Consider the following 22634-nt stretch of genomic DNA (forward strand, 5'->3'; position numbering starts at 1 on the left):
GGATAGCTAGACCTGGAGTCAGGAAAACCTGAGTTCACTTCCCTATCCCGTCCTAGGCACTTCCTAGCCATATGACCATGGGCAAGTGAGTTAATCATCTCTCCCTGTCTCAGTCTCTTCATCTGTAAAAAAAAGGATAATAGTACTTATTTTGTGAGGTTGTCATGAAGATAAAATGAGACAATATTTGTTAGCACTTTACAAACCTTAAAACACTCTATAAATGCTAGCTATTAGTATTATGAAAACAAGATTTTGAGGTTAATTTCTTTTGGCTGGCATAATGATAAAAACAAATCATCATAAAAGCCAGAAGATTGTACAGATAATTGTCTAGATGAATAGCAATAAAGCAGAAATGTTATATTATAATCTGTCTGATGGCACAGGGGATAGAGTTCTGTACCTGGAATCAAGAAAAACAGAGTTCAAATCTAGCCCCAAACACTTATTAGCTGTGTGACCTTCAACGAGTCCCCTAACTTTTGTTTGCCTCAGTTTCCTCAATTGTAGAATGGAGATAATAATAATAGCATCTACCTCCCAGGGTAGTTGTAAGGACGAAATGAGATGTTTGCAAAGTACTTAGCATAGTGCCAGTTGTATAGTAGGCATCATAAAAATGCTAGCTATTATTATTATTATTATTCCTCTTTTACAAGTGAACATGGATCTATGGATTTGGGAATCCAAAAGGATGTGAATGAATTGGGTATCTACAAGACCTAGATTCAATAAATACTTTGGAGGTTTCCACTTCCCAAGGTACTGTTAAATAATAAAAGGTATTCTGTCAAATCATTTTTGGTGCCCTCTATGGGTTTTATGACCTGATAATGCATGTGGCTTTATATTTTCTTCTTATACCAAGAAACATGTTATATGTCTTGCCCATTTACTAACAACTTTAGTTCATAGAAATGAAATTTTGGCCAAATATTGTTGAATCACTCTTCAAAAACAAATTACTCTCTGCAGTCCAATAGCTGGCTCTCTAAAAATAAAGCTCTACTGTTTGAAATTTTGGTCAGAAGTGACATATGGAATAACTTGACAAAATAATTTAGAGAGTAAAAGGAAGAATAACACTGTAACTATGACACATACTTGGTGTTCATGCTAATGGTTATTATAGATGAAGTTACAGACAAGATTTTATTATCATTCCTTCTTTGACTCATAACCTTCCAAATTAAAAAAATATATATTTTACAGCCAAAATACTTGGGCCAGCTCAAAGTTCCTCTTTTCTAGGAATCCTATGGAAAATACACCCAGATGTTAAGATAACTGAAGTTTCTCTTTTTTTAAGAGAAATATATAGGATAAAACTTCCACTTCTCAGTTCATCAGAATATATTCTAAAGTGCCTTTAATTCAGAGTGAAGTCTCTTCTGAGCCTATTAAATCTATGTTAGAGCAATAAGTGAATCACAAAGATTAGGATTTTTAAGTATAATTTTTTAAAACCTTATAATAATTATGATTATGGAATATCATGGACTCATTATTAATATTCAGAACTGTATCCATATGAGCATTTTTCTGAATATGTAGGTTTTTTAGTCCATTTGTGTGTGGTTTTTTTCTTCTTTTCCCTATTTTTTTAATCTAAATATCAGGTAAACAATGAAATGGAGGAGAAAATTGAGTCTGTGGACTTTCCTTTCTTCCATCCCAAAGATGTGAAGCAGAAGTCCTCTCAAATATATTCCCAGTAACAAGCCTAGCCCTAAGTAATATTTTCCAAGAGGATTATGCCCGGTATCCAGGCAAAAAGGAAGATAGCCTGTATCAACAATATCAGTCAATAAGCATTTATTAAGTTCTTACTACATGCTACACACTATTAAGCACTAGGGATATCAAGGTCATATGGCCAGAGAGGAACCATTGTCTGGTAGAAGGGGCACTGTATTTGGAGTCAGAAAACCTGGGTTCAAATGCAGGCTCTGCCACTTACTATTTGTAGAACCTTGGACAATTCTTGAAACCTCTATGCCCATTAGTTTGTTTCTTCATCTGTAAAATGAAAGTATTAGATTATATGACCCCCAAGGACCCCTTCTGACTCTAAATCTAGGGTTGTAAGTCAGAGAGATCAGGGTGGAAGGTGCAAAACACTGTACGAATGTTGTATTTGGGGTATGTGTGTACAAAAATCTTATTCTCCATAGCTTTAAAGTAGAGTTATATAGGGCAGCTAGGTGGCGCAGTGGATAAAGCACCGGCCCTGGATTCAGGAGGACCTGAGTTCAAATTCGGCCTCAAACACTTGACACTTAATAGCTGTGTGACCCTGGGCAAGTCACTTAACCCTCATTGCCCCACAAAAAAACATAACAAACAAAAAAAAGTAGAGTCATATAGGCTCAATAAAATATTTAGATGAAACTATTTCTCTGCATTATTCCTGACTCTGAGACACCATAATGGATGGTTGGGGAGCAACAAAAACAGGTTTTTTTCTTCCCATTTTTCATCTCTGAAGTGCCTTTATTAAAAATCACTGTAAGATTAGCTATATCTAATCTTGTTGCAATTAACTATACTTTAGCTGTATCACAGAATCTGATGATTCTTGGCCCAACTCTAGAGACTATTGGAATGGAATCAGAAAGCTACTCCAATACTCTATCTCTATCTAGACAACTGGAAAAGGCTACTAAAAAAGATTGGCAATTCCCATAAAAAAGGCAATCATGTTTGAAGTCTTTAATAAAGGTCTTAATGTATGTTTGTGTGTTTCCTAGGAGTTTTGTGTACATGCACACACACATACACATACATGAGTTCATTTGAGCAATAGTGGGAAAAATTACTACCAGATTCTGAAATGCCATTTCAAACACTAAAGCTGGGCCTTCTTAGTCACACTATAGATTCACACATTTTACCTATTAACTTAACCAATTGGTTTTTTACCCACTTAAGTCAAAATATTTTTAAAAGAAAATTAATAAATATGCAACTTCTACTATTTCCATTTCCCTTGTACTAATACTGTAATTCCTACCATACTAATCTCTTGCCCAAAACAAAAAAGATAAACACTGTTCTATAACAAGATGGCAAACTTTCTCTTTGCATCACTCATATAATGCCTTCCCATATAAAAAAAAAAAAAAACTAGCACAGAGCATTTACACTAGTGTTCTAGATGTAGATAATATGGATGACATGATTTCTTATGGGGAGAGATGGTGCTTGCTTCCTATTTTACTAACACCCCTACCATCAATGGCCTCTTTGTTAATCTAACTACTGTTTCTTCTCCTAATTCCAAAGCTGCCATCGTCCTTGCTTCTATTATATATTTTATAATATATCAAAATCTCAATGATCCATATTTTAAAAAGGGAAGATTGGAGGAAGTTAATTTTGAAAATCACAGCATCCCATAAAAGAAAACTTTTAGAAAGAATATAATCAGGGTTACAACCCAACTTTATGCCATATTTCTTGTATACTATTGATAGATTTATACACATAACCCTCAAACTAGCTCATATCAATCAAGATTTGATATTTTTCTCGAAATCCTCAAAAGACAGGCAATTCCCATCTTCAAAGTTATATATATTGAAAAATAAAAGTTCCAACAAACACAAAATAAAATAAAATGGGTGACCACAAATAACCAAGGCAACAGCTGAAGGACAATCAGTGAAAATGAGAAACATCTAATTTTAATATTATCCAAATTCTTAGATGCTATTGAATTTTGTAAAAAAAAATAAATTAGTAACTGCTATCATTAAATTAGAACCATCAATGACTAACAAGGGTTAGTTTGTCAAATGTATAGATAATATTTAATATAAAACAAATATACAGGCTGTTTTGTTAAGCAGATTCTGTCTATCCTTTCCAAAATTTAACATTGACCAGATGTCAGATTAAACACTAAGATTATTCAGATAGTTTTAAAATTAACAGGATTTTGGATATAAGCCATAACATGTGAACTGAAGGATGTGAATTTGGAAGAGAGGAGGCTATGTAAAGTCAACAGCTGGCTATGAATGAAGATCTTTTCAAAGAGCAAGAATTAATTTTTCAGATCATAGCTTAAGATACTGGAATGACAAATTCTTGACTAAGGATGAAGGACATTTCATGAGATTTGAGAAAACTATATATGGCCAGAGGCTTGCTGATCTGATCAAGAGAGTTTAAAAATGAAAAATGAAAGAGAGAAGGGGGGAAAAAACCTCAAATAAATTATAAACCTATTCCTACAGGGAATACAAAATATAATAAAAAGAGGGCTTTGTGTAACAAAGTTGAGATATTCCATTTTTCACAGAAGAAAACAACCATGAATAGGGACAGAAGAAAACTCTGACATCTTTAGATGTTTAACAGCACAAAATATAAATAATAAAGTATATTGAAATTTCAATACATAATGATAAATACCCTAATATGTATTGTTGAGCCTTGGTGGGAAAGAATTCACTTCTGAAAAATGTTAATTTCTGAGGCAATTTCATTTTTTTTCTCTGTATCCGCAGTGCCTAAGAGGGTGCTTTGTATAGAGAAGTCACTTAATAATTGTTGAAGTGAATTTTAAGGAAATAGATCCAATTTAAAGGGCAATACAGTAGCATTGTTGTTCAAAGTATATACCTACATAGAAATACAGGAACCTAAAATATGGAATCAAACATTTGAGTGAAGATATAAGAAAAGAAAAACACATTATTTCATGTGAATGTAATCCAGACCACCCTGATGGATGGAGGAAATGGATAATGAATTATTGATACATACCAAAGAATTGGTACAGTGGCCAAATATACTATTTATAGGGGATTTAAACTGCACAAACATCTGCCAAAACATCATTCCACAAAATTCTATAAGAAATAAATCCTTAGTTTTATAAAAATTTGTTCCCACAAAGTAAAGGAATTTAGTGAAGTGTTAATATGGAGTTAATTCTGACTAATGAGGAGCAAGTGGCTGGTCAAGCAGAAGTTCAGGCACCTAAAGAGATAGGGGCCATTTGTCCCTAAGAATTTATGGTGGTCAAAAAGAAAAATAGTGTACATAGCAGATATCTCTCTAATTCTATATTTATGCAGTGGGGTTTTCAACCCAAGTTTGGGCCTTTATGTGTATTCACAAGACAAAACTAAGATTAATTTTAAGTAGGAAGATTTCAGCTAAATTATAAGGAAGAATTTCCAAGCAATTAGAACTACATGAATATTGAATACTTAGTGAGGTAGTGAGTTCATCACTTGAAATGACCACTTGATTGCTCACAACGTTTGAATAAGATAAAAGTCAACAACTCTATTTCTTCTGATAAGCTATAGGGACACTAGGTGTTACTATCAGCCCTACAGTCCCCTGCCACTACCATCTTTGCTACTTAAATAATCTAACTCCCTTCTGCTATAGTAATTTGAAAACAGCAATGACTTAAAATGGGTTGTTTCAAAGGCAAGGCTTTCTAATTCATGATTGGAGGCTGGATCATTTAGTTAATACCAGATTTGCTTTCAAATTCTAAAAAGGATGTCAATTCACAGCACATTGTGAGGTAGTATCTTATAGTGGATAGCATTCTGAATTTGGAATCAGAGGACCTAGGTTCAAATTTTGACTCACCTACTTGTTCCTTATGTGGCCTTTTGTAAAGTCACTGAATCTCTCTAGGTCTCAGTTTCCATATTTATAAAATGATGAAGTTGTACTAGATAACCTTTAAAGTACATTCTGCCTCTAAATCTATGATCCTATGAGATGTGAAACATAAAAGAAATTGATCAGACTACAGATTTTTTTAACTTTTTTCTTTTTTTGCTCAGAAGCTGACATGAACTGCACAACCCCCATAACTATTGTTCTTGAGGGATGGCATATATGTGCTTAATCATACCCACAGGAGCAACTCATCACCAAAGAATTCTACTGTTTAGTATAGATGGTACTAACCATTATGCTATTACATTGTTAAGTGAATTATCGTTGTTATTTTTTTACTGTGTTTTAAAAAAATGTATCACATCATCTTAGAAGCCAAATTTCTGAAGGTCAGAGATGCATTTTATGCTGACACATTCACTGAATTTTCAATATCTATTATCACCACTTAGAATTTGGGTCCAAATTTTGAAATGACTTTCGTTTTGTGCATATATTGGCACTATTTTTAAAAGTCCCCAAAGTAAACATCTGTAAATGTAACCTATATCTGAAATAGCAAGTCTCTGAAAAAAACTAAATCTCAGTATTATGTAACCCCTTGTGGAATATCTTAAGAAATAGAAATTCATGTCATATTTCCAAGAAAAACACTTCTAAAGAGAAGATTCTGCAGTTATCTATAGCATTAGCTTAAATCCTACAGTTTGTAATATTGTGTTATATCAGGCTGGGATTTTTTTTTTTTTTTGGTGGGGGGACAATGCAGGTTGAGAGCATGGAAAATATTTTAAACTGATCTTCAGTCTTTCTCTATGTGGGCAATCCATGTGTTGAATGTAATTAAAGGATTCATTCAGAGAAAAATACTTGTTTTGTTTGTCTTGCCTTTTCTGAGTCAACAGCAATCAATCCTCTAATGAAATAACTGAAAGAACATAGGAATAAGGAGGGAATTGTTTGGTCCTGCTCAGCTCAGCAATGATATAGAAAGAATGGGTTCTTTCAAGATAGTGAGTCAAATAACTGGAATCACAGATTCATTTCCTGTTTCATGCTGTGCCCATTCAGGAAGGCAGAATTGGTCACTGTGTTCTTAGCATTGCTTTTGAAAGAAGTCATCCGCACAGCAGAGGAACTAAGTAAGTAGCTGGTAGATCTCTCCCTATAGGCCTTCCTCCCACAACACAGCTGACTATTAAAATGTCTCCTGAAGCTCTCACTGAGCAGGTAAAGAGCAAATGGGTTGACGCAAGAGTTGCAGAAGCTCAGCACTCTGGCCACTAAGGTGATGATCATATGGCCAAGGGATGGGTCAATTTCTTTGTAGTTAAAAGACCGATACATGTAGAGCACATGATTTGGAAACCAACAGAGCACAAAGCAGCCCACAAAGACCAGGACAATTTTAGCCAGGCGTTTTCGTGTTTCCATCTGAAAATAGAAGAGAAATAATCAGCCAGATGAGCAGAATCAAATCAAGTCTACCTCCAACATAACAATCATTGATATAAATGAAGTGGACCTTGCTATGACAATGCATCCAAATTACATCAGCAAAACAATAATTTCCCTTCATCAGTGGCAACTGGCATTGCTGTGAAATCTCTTAGCTTAATCACAGCACTTAACATTGCCTTTACCAGTTATATTTAACAGTTTGCATACACTAAGATGATAAATCACAAGTAAATGTCTAAGGCTTTACATTTCCAATCCACAATCTTTCAAAGCTCCTTTGTGTTTAAGTGTTTTTTCTTTTTCTCAAGCCTCCAACTATTAACAAATTATCTCTCTTTAAGTTAAATTCACCCAATTAATGAGGCATGAAAACTAAACAAACTTGGGCATTTTTCAGGCACAAGAGTAGTCTGAATATGAAAAATAGAAGAGGCTTTTAAAGTAAAATTATTTTTTTAAATCCTCACCCTTCCAAACAGTCATCTAATAATATTATACACTGATGGAGCCCTTTAGAGTTTTCAAAGCTCTTTCTTCCCAGGAACTTTCAGAGATGGAAGCATTATTATCTCTATTTTAGAGAAGAGGAATTTGAATTTCAAAGAACTTGAGCGACTTGGCAATGGTCATATGGAATAGTGCAGTAGTAAGAGGGTTGACTTAGAGCCTCAGAACGAGTTCAAATCCAGGTTCCACCACTTACTACCTGAGTGATTTTAGTCAATTCATGTAAACTGGTTTCCTTATAGGTAAAATGAAGGTGTTGAATTAAATGACTTCTAAAGTCTCTTCTAGCCCTAAATCTATGATTTGTGATCTTTTTACTCTAAATTCACCTTCTTTCCCACATCTTGCTACCTGTATATATATATGTGTCTGTATACACACACACACACACACACACACACACATATATATATATATATATATATATACACATACACACGCATATATACACACACACATATACACATATATAATATATATGTATGTATATATATAGTATGTGTGTATGTATATAATTGACCTGTGAAAATTGTCAAATATTCCACAACTTTAAAATAGTTTAAAAAATAAATGTTTTAAATCTAAGAAAAATCAAAATGAGTTTCCTTTCATTTCACTGTAGCATGCATTTTGAAGGTAATTATTTTCTGGAAAGTCTCCATGAACCTGGTCCTCTGGGAGGTCAGTGTGGGGAAGGAATTGACTGTTTCTTTTATTTTATCTCTAAATCATTTTCTTCCACCTAGTTTCTGACATTTTGATTATTTCTGTCCTAGAATTTTAAAATAAGAGCTGTGTAGCAAATTGAGAAAAGGTACTGCTACCAAGAAGACTTTTCCTTGAGTTACTAGGTACTTTCGAGTGGAATATGTTCAGATCTGTGATTTTCTTGGTGTAGGGAAATCCAGTGAAGTTATTTCCGTATACATGTTAGCAACTTCTCCTAATATCCTCTTAGAGAGTTATCTAAGGCCTAGCTTCTTAAACTATGGGAGACAACCCTATATGGGATCATATAACTGAATGTGGGGGTCTCTGTGGCCTTGGCTCTGAACACACAACATGCACACTTCTTTGCACTGCATGTGCCATCACAGAGTTGTGTAACAATTTCTCTGGTGAAACAGGGTAGCTAGTGGAAAAAGTTTAAGAAATCCTCATCTCAAAAACAAAATGAAAAAAAAAGTCCTCATCTAAGGCACCAAAAGCTCTGGGTGACTTGCCCACAATCAGTTTATATCAGAAGAAAGATTTGAATATGCATTTTTGACTCCAAGGCCAGCTGACTATTCTTTATACCAAGCTTCCTTCCAGTTGAAGATGCCAATTTTAAAATTGTGCTTCTGTTGCCTATTTCACTAACAAACCAAATTCAGATTTAGAGAAAGCAGTACCTCTAATCCAAGTTAATTAATATCAACTCTACCTCATACATCTTCTGCTCAGTAATTACTACTTCAATTTCAACCCCTATATTTCTGGTTGCTATGATTTAATACTTGACAGTAGAGTTACTGGAACTATCTGGTAGTGCTGCTTAGACAAACAAAAAAGTCTCAATTACTGCACACTGCATGAATATCCAACAAGTCATTCAAAATGAACAGGAACTTCATGAGCTCTTGACTGATGCAACCATTCCTGAAGGTGGGGTGATACTTCCCTGGAAGATTACTCAAGATCTGTCTCATGCAAAACCCCTTTTCTCCCAAGAGGTCTAGCATTCTTCCAGAGAAGAGGAAAAGAGAGAAACCTATGGGGCTTTTACCTTTAGACTCATATTGCTTGCTCTAAGAAACCTGGTTTGACTTGGAATGATTTTGTAGCTGGTAATTTGCATTTTTAATTTTTTTGATGAGTCATTTTAAGAAATAAAAAATTTTGCTGCCTTAAAATTATTTTATAGGATAAAGTCCAAAAGTTCCCTGTCCCACACTGATCTCTCTTTCTGCTGAATTTTCATTGTCTACAGAATAAAATAATAATTTTACAGATTGTTAGAAAAAGAGTGCACCTATAGAAATGATCTAATTGAGTACCATAACTTGTTGATGAGTAATCTTTACATCTATATCTTATTTTCCCAGATATATCATAACATTCTTTGGGTAGAAGTCATGCCTCTAATTTCTTTGTATTTCCCAGAATCTAACATGGTGCCTTGACACATAATAGGCTCTTTAGATATATTTTCTTACTACTTGATTGATTTGGTTGACAAATACATATTCTATGATTTTGATGCTGCTAGCTGTACATCTTCCTGGGCACCAAAGAGAAGAATTGCCCAGGTTAGGAAAGAAGTTCTATGAGCAAGGAATCTCCATATAGAATACCCTTTGTGGAGGATACACAATTTGAGGCCAGTGAATTTTGAGTTCTGTTGGCAATAATTTGCAAACTGCTCATCTAAATTGCCATTGTAGTATAAAAGACCAAATTTCCTTTCCTGGGGCAACCATAAGACTAGAAAGCAGAAGAAAGACAATATAATAAAGGAGAAAGAGTACTGGGTTCAAATCTCAGCTCCGACACTAGATATGACCCTGCAAAAGTCAATTTAACACATTGTGCTTCATTCTTCTCTAATGGAAAATAAAATGGAAATAGCAATTCTTACATTACCAACAGCAGAGTTATTATGGAAAAAGTGGCATATCAATGTTATTTAATATCATAGAGTAAAAAGTTAGTTAATGGTAATATTCCCATTATTCCAGATCTGGGTAGAAAAGAACAATTCAACTATATACTTTGCTTTTATAGTACCAAATATCCAGATGCTTAAAAGCAATTCTGTGATTGTCTGAAATGAAATTTTCACTTTTCAATAAAAAAAGAATATCATTGAGACCCAGCATGAAAAAAGTTGTGATTAAAACCCCCTACTTGAGAAACCAAATTTTGATAATACAATTTCAGTATTTCTCAGAATCCATCCATTTTTCTTTTATTTATTTGTATTCCAACCAATTCAAAATAATCTAAATCAACTCAATTCTTCTCTCAAGCAAAGAACAAGCAGAGATAATTTGCCCCAACCTATGGAAACTGATAGATTTCTCTCTCCATGTTTACATATAAGGGTGCCCTTTGAAGCCCTGGTTTCTAGTGGTGTGGGGAGTGTGTGTGTGTGTGTGTGTGTGTGTGTGTGTGTGTGTGTGTGTGTGTGTGTGTATAAAATAAATATGATTGGTTCCTGTTAGTAATGCTCTTAATGGCAAGTTATTTGAAGATTTACTTTTTTAAAAATGTGTTTTGGGGCAGCTGAATGGTGCAGTGGACAAAGCACCAGCCTTGGATTCAGGAGGACCTGAGTTCAAATCTGGCCTCAGATACTTGACACTTGCTAGCTGTGTGACCCTGGGTAAGTCACAACCCATTGCCCCACCAAAAAAAAATGTTTTTTTTACTGTGGAAATTCAGGGCCAACTAAGTAAAATTATGCAGTGTCAAAATTCACTCTTAGCCCCTTTTCATCTCCTGCCACTTACTTCTCCTTGGTGTCCAGCACTTTCATATTACCTTCAGGCTGCCTAGCAACTCTCACACTGTCACCCCACTTATACTTCCTTCCCCAGACAGTGCCCATGCTCTAAAATGAACTTTCTTTTTCTATCCCTTATTCTTCAATAAAACTCTAATTTCCCACCTGAATTTCAGCTAGCTGCTCTGAGAAAAAAAACCTGATTAAACTAATATCCAGAATAACTATGACTAACACTGTTACATGCCAACCCTCTCTCACCAAGACATTTACAAATAAAAAATAAGACACTCACCCTGGGAAATTAATTTCTAAAAGTAGAATTTTAAACCTTATGACAGGAGTGCATGCCACATTTGGGGAGATGGGGAAGGCAGGTAAGATCTCCTAAGCACTTTAAATCACATCACATTGAGTAAATATATAATCCATCTATGTACTAACCTAGAAGGCTCTACATCTATTCTGCTATTTCATCCAAAGAACAATGGAACCCTTACATCTGACTTGTAACTGAAATCACTTATATGTATATTCTACCTCCCACCACCTCCTTAGAATGTGAGATCCATTAGAACAGACACTATACTATATATCTCCAATGCTTTGCACATAGGAAGCACTTACTAAATGATTTTCCATTCATTCATTTATTCATTCACTCCCAGTTTTCTGAGCTTAGTAGGTAAAGTGAAAAATAATTACTAGTATATAGTACTTATTCCCACCCCATTTCTTACCTGTTTTTTAGAATGCTCATTGTATTCTCCAGGGATGTTGTGTGCACTTTTGATTAATGTTTTTGCAATGTGGTAATAATAAATACTTATGATAACAAGGGGTATGAGGAAATAGACCAAGAAAATCATCACTGAGTGGATCTTTGGGTGTAACTCATCAGTCTGTGGGTATGGCATACACGCTGTGAAGCTGCCGTTATCCATACTAGTGATGTGGGCTACTTCAGAGAACACTGCTTCAGGAACTGCTAACAGCACAGAAATTACCCATATGCCAATGGCTTTCACACAGGTCCACAGGACTGCACCTGATGTTTGGATATCCATGGGATTCACAATGGCTTTATATCTGGAAAGAAAACAGATTTTTATTTTATTTTACAAATTTCTTCTAAACACATGTAAGACAAGTCAATGCTCCACTATTAAGAAACATATTTTCCAGTTTGTGAATTGTCTAGGTCTTTCACTCCTCATTTGTCCACATTTACATCATTTTTCACTATTTGTTAGTAAGAGATTAAACATGTTACAAGTTCTAGATTCAATTGTTAATCAAGCACACTAAATGGAGGAGCAGAATAGTGCAGATAATCAAAAATTGCAGCAATTCAAGAATTGTTAATATATAATAATGGTTCACATTTATATAGCACTTTAAAGTTTATAAAGCACTTTACCTATATTATCTAATTTGATCATCAGGAGAGTCTATCATTATACCCATTTTATAGATGAATAAACTGAGGAAATCAGAGGCAAGTGACTTGCCTATGGTCATATAACTAGTATGAGAGGCAAGATTTGGACTCAAATTATTCTGAGTTTGAATCTAAGTCCAGAACTCTATCCAATATACCACCTAACTGCCTTAATATATTTTGGTATTTGCATTTGACTATGTCTAATAGCCTAAAGGAGTAGCTAGGTGACCCAGAGTCCTGAGCCTGAAGTTAGGAAGATATCTTCCTGAGTTCAAATGTGACCTCAGACACTGACTAGCTGTGTAACCCTGGTCAAGTCACTTAACCATGTTTGCCTCCGTTTTCTCATTTGTAAAATGAGCTGGAAACAGAAATTACAAAGTACTCCAATATCTTTGCTGTAAAGAATTAATTGTTGTTTGAGGTTTTTATGACCCCATCTTTTGGCTAGAATTAAAAAAAAAAAACCTCGGCGGGCACTGGCCTGGGTCTCCACAAACCGCAGGGTGCTCCACCCACTGGTTGTAGCTGTTGCCATGGTGCCGGCACCTCACGTCACCACTCACCGATGCCTACATGGGCCTGGCAAAATTATAATGATTGGAAGCCTAGTGAGGGCAGTCATGTGACTGTCAGAGTGGCCAGCCAATTGGCTGGGGGCTGTGTGGGGTGTGCTGGGAAGAAGAGAGGTTCCCCCCCTCCCCCATTCTAGCTGGAAGCTGGAAGCTGGAAGTCGCTGGAAGACACTGCTATGTATTCTCAGCTGATTCCTGAGTGGTGGTGTTATCCAGGTTGTATAATTTCCCTTTCCCCATTTTATTTCCTTTCCCTTAATCCTACTGATCCTGTTTGTGTGTTTTTTTTAAAGTTCATTCTTGTTAAATAAATCCTGCTCTGTTTTGAGGGAGGCTGCTGGTCTCCTTCCTTGCCCCAATATTGTAGCAAGCCATTTAGCTAACACTCCCCAATTAAAAATTGGTCCCCACATTGCCAAGAAAACTCCAAATGGGATCACAAAGGGTTGAATACAACTGAAAAACAACTAAACAACAACAACATCCTGGAAATTCATAATATTTCTTAAATCATTAAGTCAGTGCATTGTGATGTATAAAAATGTCACTATACTGTGCATAGAACTCTCCCCTGATTTCCAAGGGGAAGAAAAATGCCTTCACCTCTTCCTGGAGATAGCATCCCTTCTTAGCACCAACCTAAGTAGTATTGCCCTTTTTCTGCCTTAATTTGCTCTATTTATAGTTTATGACAAGGGAGTGGGAGAGAGGCAGTTAGATGCCTCCTCTTGAATGAATTACGGAACTAAATGAATAATAGATATTAATGAAGGACTTTATCACCTGCTTTATCATGTAAATAAAAAGTTGAAGCATACTTTGAGGTCAAATATTATAAACAGATCATTGAAATATGACTGTACTTTACAACTATTTAAAGCTGTAGTTAAGAAAAATTCAGCAATAAAGGTTCAAACTCAAATTTAAAAAAAAAAAATCAGTAGCTAATCTCAGATCCATGTTCTTCCTGATTCCATATTCTCAAGTTTAATTGAGACCTAGATTTCTATTCTGTTTTCTAAGGCAGTGGTCTCAAAACTGTTTTGATCCTATCACTGCTTTTGCTTTTTTCCTGGTATATAAACTGGTTGGGGGAAGAGAAAGGGTGGTAAATGCCAAAGGTACCAGCTCAGATGCCACCATAGGTACTCAGTTAGGGGTTAGGTTATAACTGCCTGAGAGGTTAGAAGCTTGCACAACAATGGGAGAGGGGTGAGCTGAGAGAGTATTGAGCCATAATGTTGAGGAATAGATAGATATCTTTGGGATGCTGAGACCAATGTGATGTCTTTTGTAAGTATAATATGGATTCAAAAATGTTAGAAAGCAAATCTGAGAACAGATAATTTATGAGAGACTCAACCTCAGGATGGCAATGCAACCCTGTTTTATAATCTGAAGAGTGTTTTATGTATATATCTTTTGCTTCAAAAGAATCTGTCTCTGTGAAAGTATTTTTTTTAATCTGAAGGAATATAATACAAATGAAAATAGATATAATCAATCAGGTTTCCTTCAGACATTTATGGGAAAAATGTATGAATGACAGTCCCCAAACTACCTCATATATAAATAATAAGATATTTTTATATGTGCAGAGGGCTGTTTTCATTCATACAAATAAAAGTAAAATAGTTCCAATTTTAACAAATGAGAAACAAAAAAAATGGAAAAAGGAAAAAGTAGAAATACAATGTATGTATTGAAATTTTAATAATCCTTTTGTTGAAACTTGCCTACCATTTCTGTTTGGTATGAACATAGTATAACTTGATTTAATCATAATTTCTAAAAGTTAATGAAAATATTTCATCTTTTAAATTCCTTTCTGCTTGGAAAATCATTTCATTGCATTCATCTCTACATTTCTCTAAATTAAAACTTGCCATTTTACATCTTCAGTTATACATGTATCACATACTTATGACTTCCATTGACCTGCTAAACTTCTGGGAAAGACCATAAGTATTCTCTTCTCTAGATATTGGTACTTTGTCAGTACTTTAAGTCAGATTAAAATACAAAATCTTTTAATAAGTGTTTCAAAAAGAAAGAGCATATCAGATTATTTTAGCAATTTACAAGTTTTTAGATATTAGAATGATAATTAACATTGGTATTTCAACTTTTATGAATGGCAGATTAATTGCCCACTTGCATTGTTAGAGGAAGCTTTCTCTATCGAGGAAATCACAATCAGATTCTCCAAAATTAATTTGTTCCACAAGACTATATCTAATTTTCCAGAGGACCCTGACAGAGAGGAATGCGACTATTAATTTTATCTTCATTGGGAACTTGTGAGTGGGGAAACAACTTCAACTAATGTAGGTTGGCACTTTCCCTGAAACTGAGAGGCCTAGAGAGCTGCCCAGAGTATTGAAACAGTCAACTTAAAAGTCAGTCCTTCTGGCTTCAAGTCTAGCTCTCTATCCACTACACCAAGATGTTTCTCCAGAACATCTCATTCCTCACCTCATCCCCATTAGATAATACAAGAGTTGTTGTTTTTAGTTTTGGTGATGATATGGGAGAGAATAATGTGATTTCATCAGCCTAACACATAATGAGGAACTACCCTCCCAAAAACTCATGTCTAATTTTAAATTATGAACTCCTTGAGATCAGGAAATATCTTTTGCCTCTTTTTGTATCTCCAGAACTTAACACAGTAACTAGTGCATAGTAGGAGTTTAAAAAGGGTTTTTTATTGATTGGCTGATTGATTATGGCCTTCAATAGTTGTGTGAGGCACTGAGAGATTATTTGATATGGTAATGGTCACAAAATGTGTCAGAGGTAGACATGAAGCCCTGCAATATTTTCTAAGTCCAAAACCAGCCTACTAGGCCATACTGCCTCTCATGGATATTCATAAAAAGAAAACATAAATGTGGGCTCAAAGTAGTAGGGGAAAACTAATGGAAGAGAGGACTTAGCAAAATGTATTTCCTGACTTTCAGAGTTGAGAAGGAGACTAGATTTAGCAATTGCTCTGCAAAATTACCATCTGATAATAATAGCTCAAATTAAAGTTTACAAATACTTTATACACATTATGTCTTTTGTTCCTCACAATAATTCAGTGAAGTAGTGTTGCATGAATTTCCTCATCAATTCATCTAATTAATGCCAATAAGATAGAATTAATCATAGAAACAGACATTTCTTATATTTAAAGCGCAACATACTTTGACAGCAGTTGATGGGAATGTATGTTATTCACAATTCAGCTAGCAGTATTTATACATTACATCAAACAAACCATCAACAAGATGGCTGTTCATTATGCTCCAACTAGTTAGACAAAGAAAAAAGTGTGTTTGTTTAGGAAAGTGTATATCAATAGCTACACAGGACAGATAAGAGACTGTATTTTTAGTATAACTAGTTTCACTAAATCAAAGGGAACTACCTATCAGGTGAGATAAGGAAGGAAGACATTCTAGAGACTAAATCCTCCTTTTCTTGTTTTATTTTTTCCTTTTTCGCAATTAAGGTGAGTTTTTTGCATCAGTTGGAGGAACAGAAAAGACACTGAAGGGGAATCAGCTGTTGTAGTTGATCTTGCAATTCACAGAGGTCAACACAACAAAATGAAGAATACTGAACAAAATGGAATAAGTTATATTCTCCCAAAATTCACTTTCAACAAAAGTTAGACCAGAAATTCTCTTTATGACACTAGTATTTCTATTTTGCAGGTGAGGAAACTGAGTCACTGATAGGTTAAGTGACTCTATCAACTTCAGGATCAAATATAAAATAGTCTGATTAGCATTCAAAGCTGTTCATGCTTGGCCTTTACAGTCTTCTTACACTTTACTTCCTCCCAGATACACCATGATACAGACATCGTCCTCATGCTATTCCCTGCCCAAGATTCTCCATCTCCAGACTCTGGGCATTTTCACTATCTGTCCCTAATTCCTGGAATTATTTCCTTTCTCATTTTTGCTTCCTGGTTTCCTTGAATTCCTTTAAGACCCAGCTAAAAATCCTACCTTTTACAAAATGTTTTTCCCATTATCCCTTAATGCTGATGTCAATTCTGTTGATTAGCTCTAGTTTTTCCTGCACATGTTTTATTTTTACATAGTTGTCTACATATTGCCCCCCCCACCATTAGACTGGGAACTCCTTGAGAGAAGAGACTGTCTTTTAACTTTCTTGGTATTCCTAGATCTTAGCACGGAGCCTGATGCACAATAAGAGCCTTAAAATATTAATTGACTGTTTGACTTATATGGAATCACATTTTCCTGAACTCAAATCTCTCTATCTACTGGTCACATTGCTTCTACTTGAAAGCAGAAATTTTTTTTTAATTTTTATTTCCTATCCTCTATACCTAGCATAACACCTTTTAATATTAGGTACTTAATAATGTTTGTTTGAATTTAATAGGATTTGCCAAGCACAATTCTCTCCTAAGGATCTATTGAGGAACCAATAAGCCAGGACAAAAGACAAAGTCAAAAATCTGGCAACAGAGGATGGATGAGGAAAATGTGCTCTGGGGTCAAGGACAATGTATCCTTCCCAGAAAAAGGTCAGGAACACAATAAGTAGGAGGAAAGGCTTCAACTAATGCTTATTTGTTTCACAATACAAGAAGCATTTTTAGTTGGTAATAACTAATTTTGTGAATCCAGAGAGAATAGCCATGTTCTCATTCAAGGCACTACTCCACACATCCCCCTTCTACTACACATTCCAGTTATCTGAAGCCCACTAAGTTATAGGTTTGAACCTAATGTCACTAAAGAGTGGGAGGGACTTGGATTGGTGAAGAGGGTCAAGTGCATCTTGGGCAAAAAGAATAGTTTAAGCATTGATTTCTAATTAGAAAAAAGGATATCAGCCTGTATGAAAAAAATAATTCATATATCAGAATAGGAGAAGCAATGTTATTATAGGTGTTGTTTTATTGGTTTTTTTGGGGGGGGGGAAGTGGATGGGACTTCTCAAGTGGGAGAAAAACCTATTTTATTTTGCCTTAAATTTTCCTTATCTGAAGTTAGCTGTCCATAAATTTACTTCAAATGAATTGGATGCCTTCCCTGCCTTGTGATGGCTTTGAAGAAAAGGCTCATGCAAGGAATATATCCATTCTTTTGAAGGTACTTGGGGGATAGCATTTATAGAATCATAGAATATTTGCTTTGGTAGGGACTTTGAACTTCATATAAACCATCACCCAAACCCAATCTTTCAGTTTAGGAATAAACCCAGAAATATAAAGTGACTTGCTTAAGGTAACTCAGCTAGTAGGTGACAAAAAGAATCAAGATTTGAACTCTAGTTTTCAGACACCAAGTTCTATACTCTTTCAACCCTGGCATACTCTGAGCTTCAGACTCCTGATCTGTTAAGTGAAAATTATTGTATGCCTCTTCTGATCAAGTGACTTCATGTTTACAAAGTGTGTTATCACCATAGACCCTATAAAAACAGTACGTATTATCATTATTATTATTATTATTATCCCTAAAACTGAAATATTTAGGATCTAACTCTGAGCATGTGGCTTTTCATTATGCCCACTTAAATACCTGCCCCAAGTTTAGCATGACTCATTATTTAAATAGAGAGGATAAGTCATCCATGCAATGGGCAAAGCTTCAACTTAAATCAATTGTCCAGGCCTCTATCCATTTTCATTTTGTGTTGTGGAGACCAGCTGTTTTTCCACAAATTGTTTGACATCAGTCTGACAGGTACAATGAAAGCAATTTGTCTGCTACCTTCAAGAAGCCAATGACTTTGGGCTTTTTCCTAAAATTTGATTAGTAGTCCAGGAATGGAGACCCCCTCCCCAAGGAAATATTATTTGTGTTAATGGTGAAAAAAATTAAATTGGGATATTCCAACAAATTTCACTGGCATAAAAGAGCCTTAGAACTGTCACATGTTCTGTGCAAAACAGGGACTAAGCAAATAACTGGCTTCTGAAAGGTTATTTTTATTTACTAAAGGGAGTAGAACTGACAGTTTCTGACAGTTATTTGGAATTGTTTGAATGTCTCATCTATGAAAGTGGTCCTGAGGGCACTTCTGTGCCTGGAAAATGCTTCATAGAAATAGGGATTCTGAAGAAAGAGTTAGTTTTGAGTGAATTTCATGCCTGTTGGTTTTGATTACTGAAATTGGTTACATTTATTTATGAAGGCAAGAAATCAAAGATGCCATTTTTTACTTAGAGAATGTGAGGTTCTTGAATGGCGAGATATTCCTCATAGTTCAGTTCAACAAGCCAAAGCTGTTTTTTTTTCTTTAAGTACTAATAGAATTTATCATTTTGCTTAGAAGAAAGACTGAATTCACCACTATTTCTTAAAATAGAAAATATCCTTTATTTTAAAAAATATTCTGCTCTTGACTTGCCATATGATAACCTGTATACAATTACCTTTAGTTTTCAATCTAATATTATACATTTAAATATGTAATACATATAAATGTCTTAAATAAGTGAGAAACATTTTTGTTTTATTTCTTTCAAATTTCAATAATTTCAAGTATTTCACTATTTAGGTCCTTCAATTCTCTTTCAGAATCTTAAAAAACAGATCTAAACAGCTTCCATTTTTAGGAGTTCCTCGTGGACTGCTATATTGCCTCTATATCTCAAATCTTCATTTATTTACCTGAGCAACCAATTAGAGTAGGGTTAATTTGGGGCAAATTGGCATACTTAGCTCTCCTCCTATGTTCCAGTCATGCTAACCCCAACTGGAATCCACATGATGTCTTCTATCACCCACAAGTAATCCCTGCCATGCCTCATCCACTGAATTGACTAATCCTATATGAAATCCCTTCACACATACCATTCCCCTATTCTGCATTCTAGGTTTTCCATCTCCATAGTTTTTCAGGCTGCCTGTAACCCATGCCTGCAATACACTCCCTCCTTACCTCTTCCAGTTAGAATCCTTAGTTTCCTTCAAAGCTTGGCTGAAATGTAATTTCCTACATCAGACTTTCCCTGATCCTCCCAAATGCTACTGCCTCCCCCACAAAATTATCTTGCATTCATTTTGTATGTTTTTTTTTCTATATACTTTTATGTGCACATATATTATTTCTCTATATAGGGTTAGCTGCAAGAGGGCAAGGACCATTTATTTTTGTCTTTGTATCCTTAGAGCCTCACACAGTGGCTGTTTAATAAATGCTTGTTGATAAAAATATTGATTTGTAGAAACAAATAACAATATCATCTAACAGTGGACTACTCCCATGTGTAGTCAGTATAATTTGAGGGGAATCAAAAGGTTTCATATGTCCAAAAATGTATCCATCAACAGCCTGTCATAACATTATTCTTTGGCTGCAAGTTCTCACTTTTGACTTTGTATGTTAGTAAGTTTGCGGTGGGCATTAGAATTGAAATATTGAGACCATCTTTATCTCTATTTTGACAAATTAAATAACATTTAAAAGCCCAAATACACACTGAAGCCCTTAAATTCTACATCTCTTACATTTTACTGCTTTGAAGTCTCACAAAAGTTATCTAACATAAGGAATATACACCTCCGACCAGACTCAGACTTCATAGAGTATTTGCTAGTTACAAAACAGTTTTCCTCCTTTTGTAGGACTTCATAAGAGAGAAGAGGATTAAGCTTCAACCTAAGAACTTTACATTTTACAGTTGGAAGAATTTCTTGAAAATAAGGAATGGAGTTATTAAATTTCATCTTCTTAGAACACTCTAGCTCATTGAAAGCCTTTTGACTCCTGTCCTTCTCCTCTAACATGTTAGCTACCCATTATTAGTTTCATGACATCTCAAAATTTATTTTTTTGTTTTATCCAAGTCACTGATAAAAATGAATGACAGAGGTCAAAGTCAGATTCATGAGGCATTCTACCAAAGGATATCCTCTAAGTTCACAGCAAATCAATACTAACATTTTTAATGCCAAGTCTTTCAAATAGTTCTAAATATATTATAACAATATTAATTCTGTATTAAATGTACTATCATATAGCCCATGTTTCTTCAAATTTTCCACAACGGCAGCATGACACTTTGTCAAATGTTGGCTAAAATTAAGAATAATGTCTCTAGCATCCTCACAACATGCCACTCTGGTAAATCAATCAAAAAAAAAAAAATTGAGACTTGATTTGAAAAAGCCATATTCATCCCTGTTGGTCAAAATTTCCATTCCTAAAAAGTTCACAAGTCAACCCTGAATAATGCATTTGAAGTGAAGTCAGGATAAACGTCCTGTATTTTAAAGACCCCATGATTTTTTTTTTTAATTGGGACATTTTTACCAATCCTGTGACACTTCTTGTCCTCCAAGAGTCACTGAAAGCAACTTTAAAAATATATTAGACAGGGGCAGCTAGGTGGCGCAGTGGATAAAGCACCGGCCCTGGATTCAGGAGTACCTGAGTTCAAATCCGGCCTCAGACACTTGACATGTACTAGCTGTGTGACCCTGGGCAAGTCACTTAACCCTCATCCCCCCCCCAAAAAAAAATATATATATATATTAGACAATTAGACAGTTATTTTGTAACCTGATCCAAGTGAGTAAATTCAACTCATTAAAATCTAATTGTTCTCTTGATATCTCCTCCCTCAAGTTTTAACTCCCATTAAACTATCTTTTATCCTTCTAAGTATGACGTTGTTAAGAACTGAGTTAGTTTATTCTTTTCACCCTCATTCATTCTCTCCACTCTGAGCAGCAGTCCAATCCCTTCTTGCATCTTCTTCTTGCCCCTTTCCCTCTCCTCATTCTACATACATGACCAATCCACCTACTCTTCTAGTACTACATATCCTTTATGATGACTTTTACATGGGAAAAGTTTCCTATGCAACTTACAATGGATGCGATAGTCTACTGAGAGATGCGATTATTTCTCTCATATACTAATAACCAGTTATTGATTGAGATTAAGATTTTCCCTTCCTATTTCCTCATTTAGAAATAAACCCCTGGGGACAGCTAGGTGGCGCAGTGGATAAAGCACTGGCCCTGTATTCAGGAGTTCCTGAGTACAAATCCAACCTCAGACACTTGACACTTACTGGCTGTGTGACCCTGGGCAAGTCACTTAACCCCCATTTCCCTGCAAAAAAAAAAAAAAAGAAAGAAAGAAAGAAAGAAAGAAAGAAACCCCTGTAGGTTATTCATCCAGTTTTTGTGAAGTACATTGCTGAAAGATGATATTGCCCAAATCCTCTGGATACATAATTCTCACCCCACTCAACTAGAAAATCTTACAAAGAGAATATAATCTAGGTGGAATTCTTAACCTACCATTATTCATTGTTCACTGACTAGGTGGAAGATAGATCTTTTTGTATAGATTGCCCAAGGCAGAAGTAGTCTGGCTTGACATGAGTCTCTCTTAGTCCATGAGTAACATGATCAGAGTCACATACGCAGCCCCTCATTAGCATAGGCCCACCTCTCATGATAATATTCATTCTCATACATTGTTAACCAATCAGAGTTGATTACTGCCT

The 22634-nt window shown here is 35.1% G+C and overlaps 1 protein-coding gene across 1 annotated transcript in view; it reads right to left on the reverse strand.

Annotated features, from left to right (window-relative positions):
- Nucleotides 1–5664: 5664 nt before the first annotated feature.
- Nucleotides 5665–22634, reverse strand: part of NMBR (neuromedin B receptor) — a 29799-nt gene continuing 12829 nt past the window's right edge. Inside the window, exons 3-4 of the mRNA XM_043963147.1 lie at nucleotides 11854–12202; nucleotides 5665–7092 (exon numbers count right to left, since the gene is read on the reverse strand). Of these exons, the coding sequence (XP_043819082.1) occupies nucleotides 6691–7092; nucleotides 11854–12202 (751 nt within the window). The 3' untranslated portion in view covers nucleotides 5665–6690. The remainder of the gene's footprint in view (nucleotides 7093–11853; nucleotides 12203–22634) is intronic.

This window comes from Dromiciops gliroides, chromosome 4 (genome assembly GCF_019393635.1).
Source record: "Dromiciops gliroides isolate mDroGli1 chromosome 4, mDroGli1.pri, whole genome shotgun sequence".
Classification (NCBI taxonomy): domain Eukaryota; kingdom Metazoa; phylum Chordata; class Mammalia; order Microbiotheria; family Microbiotheriidae; genus Dromiciops; species Dromiciops gliroides.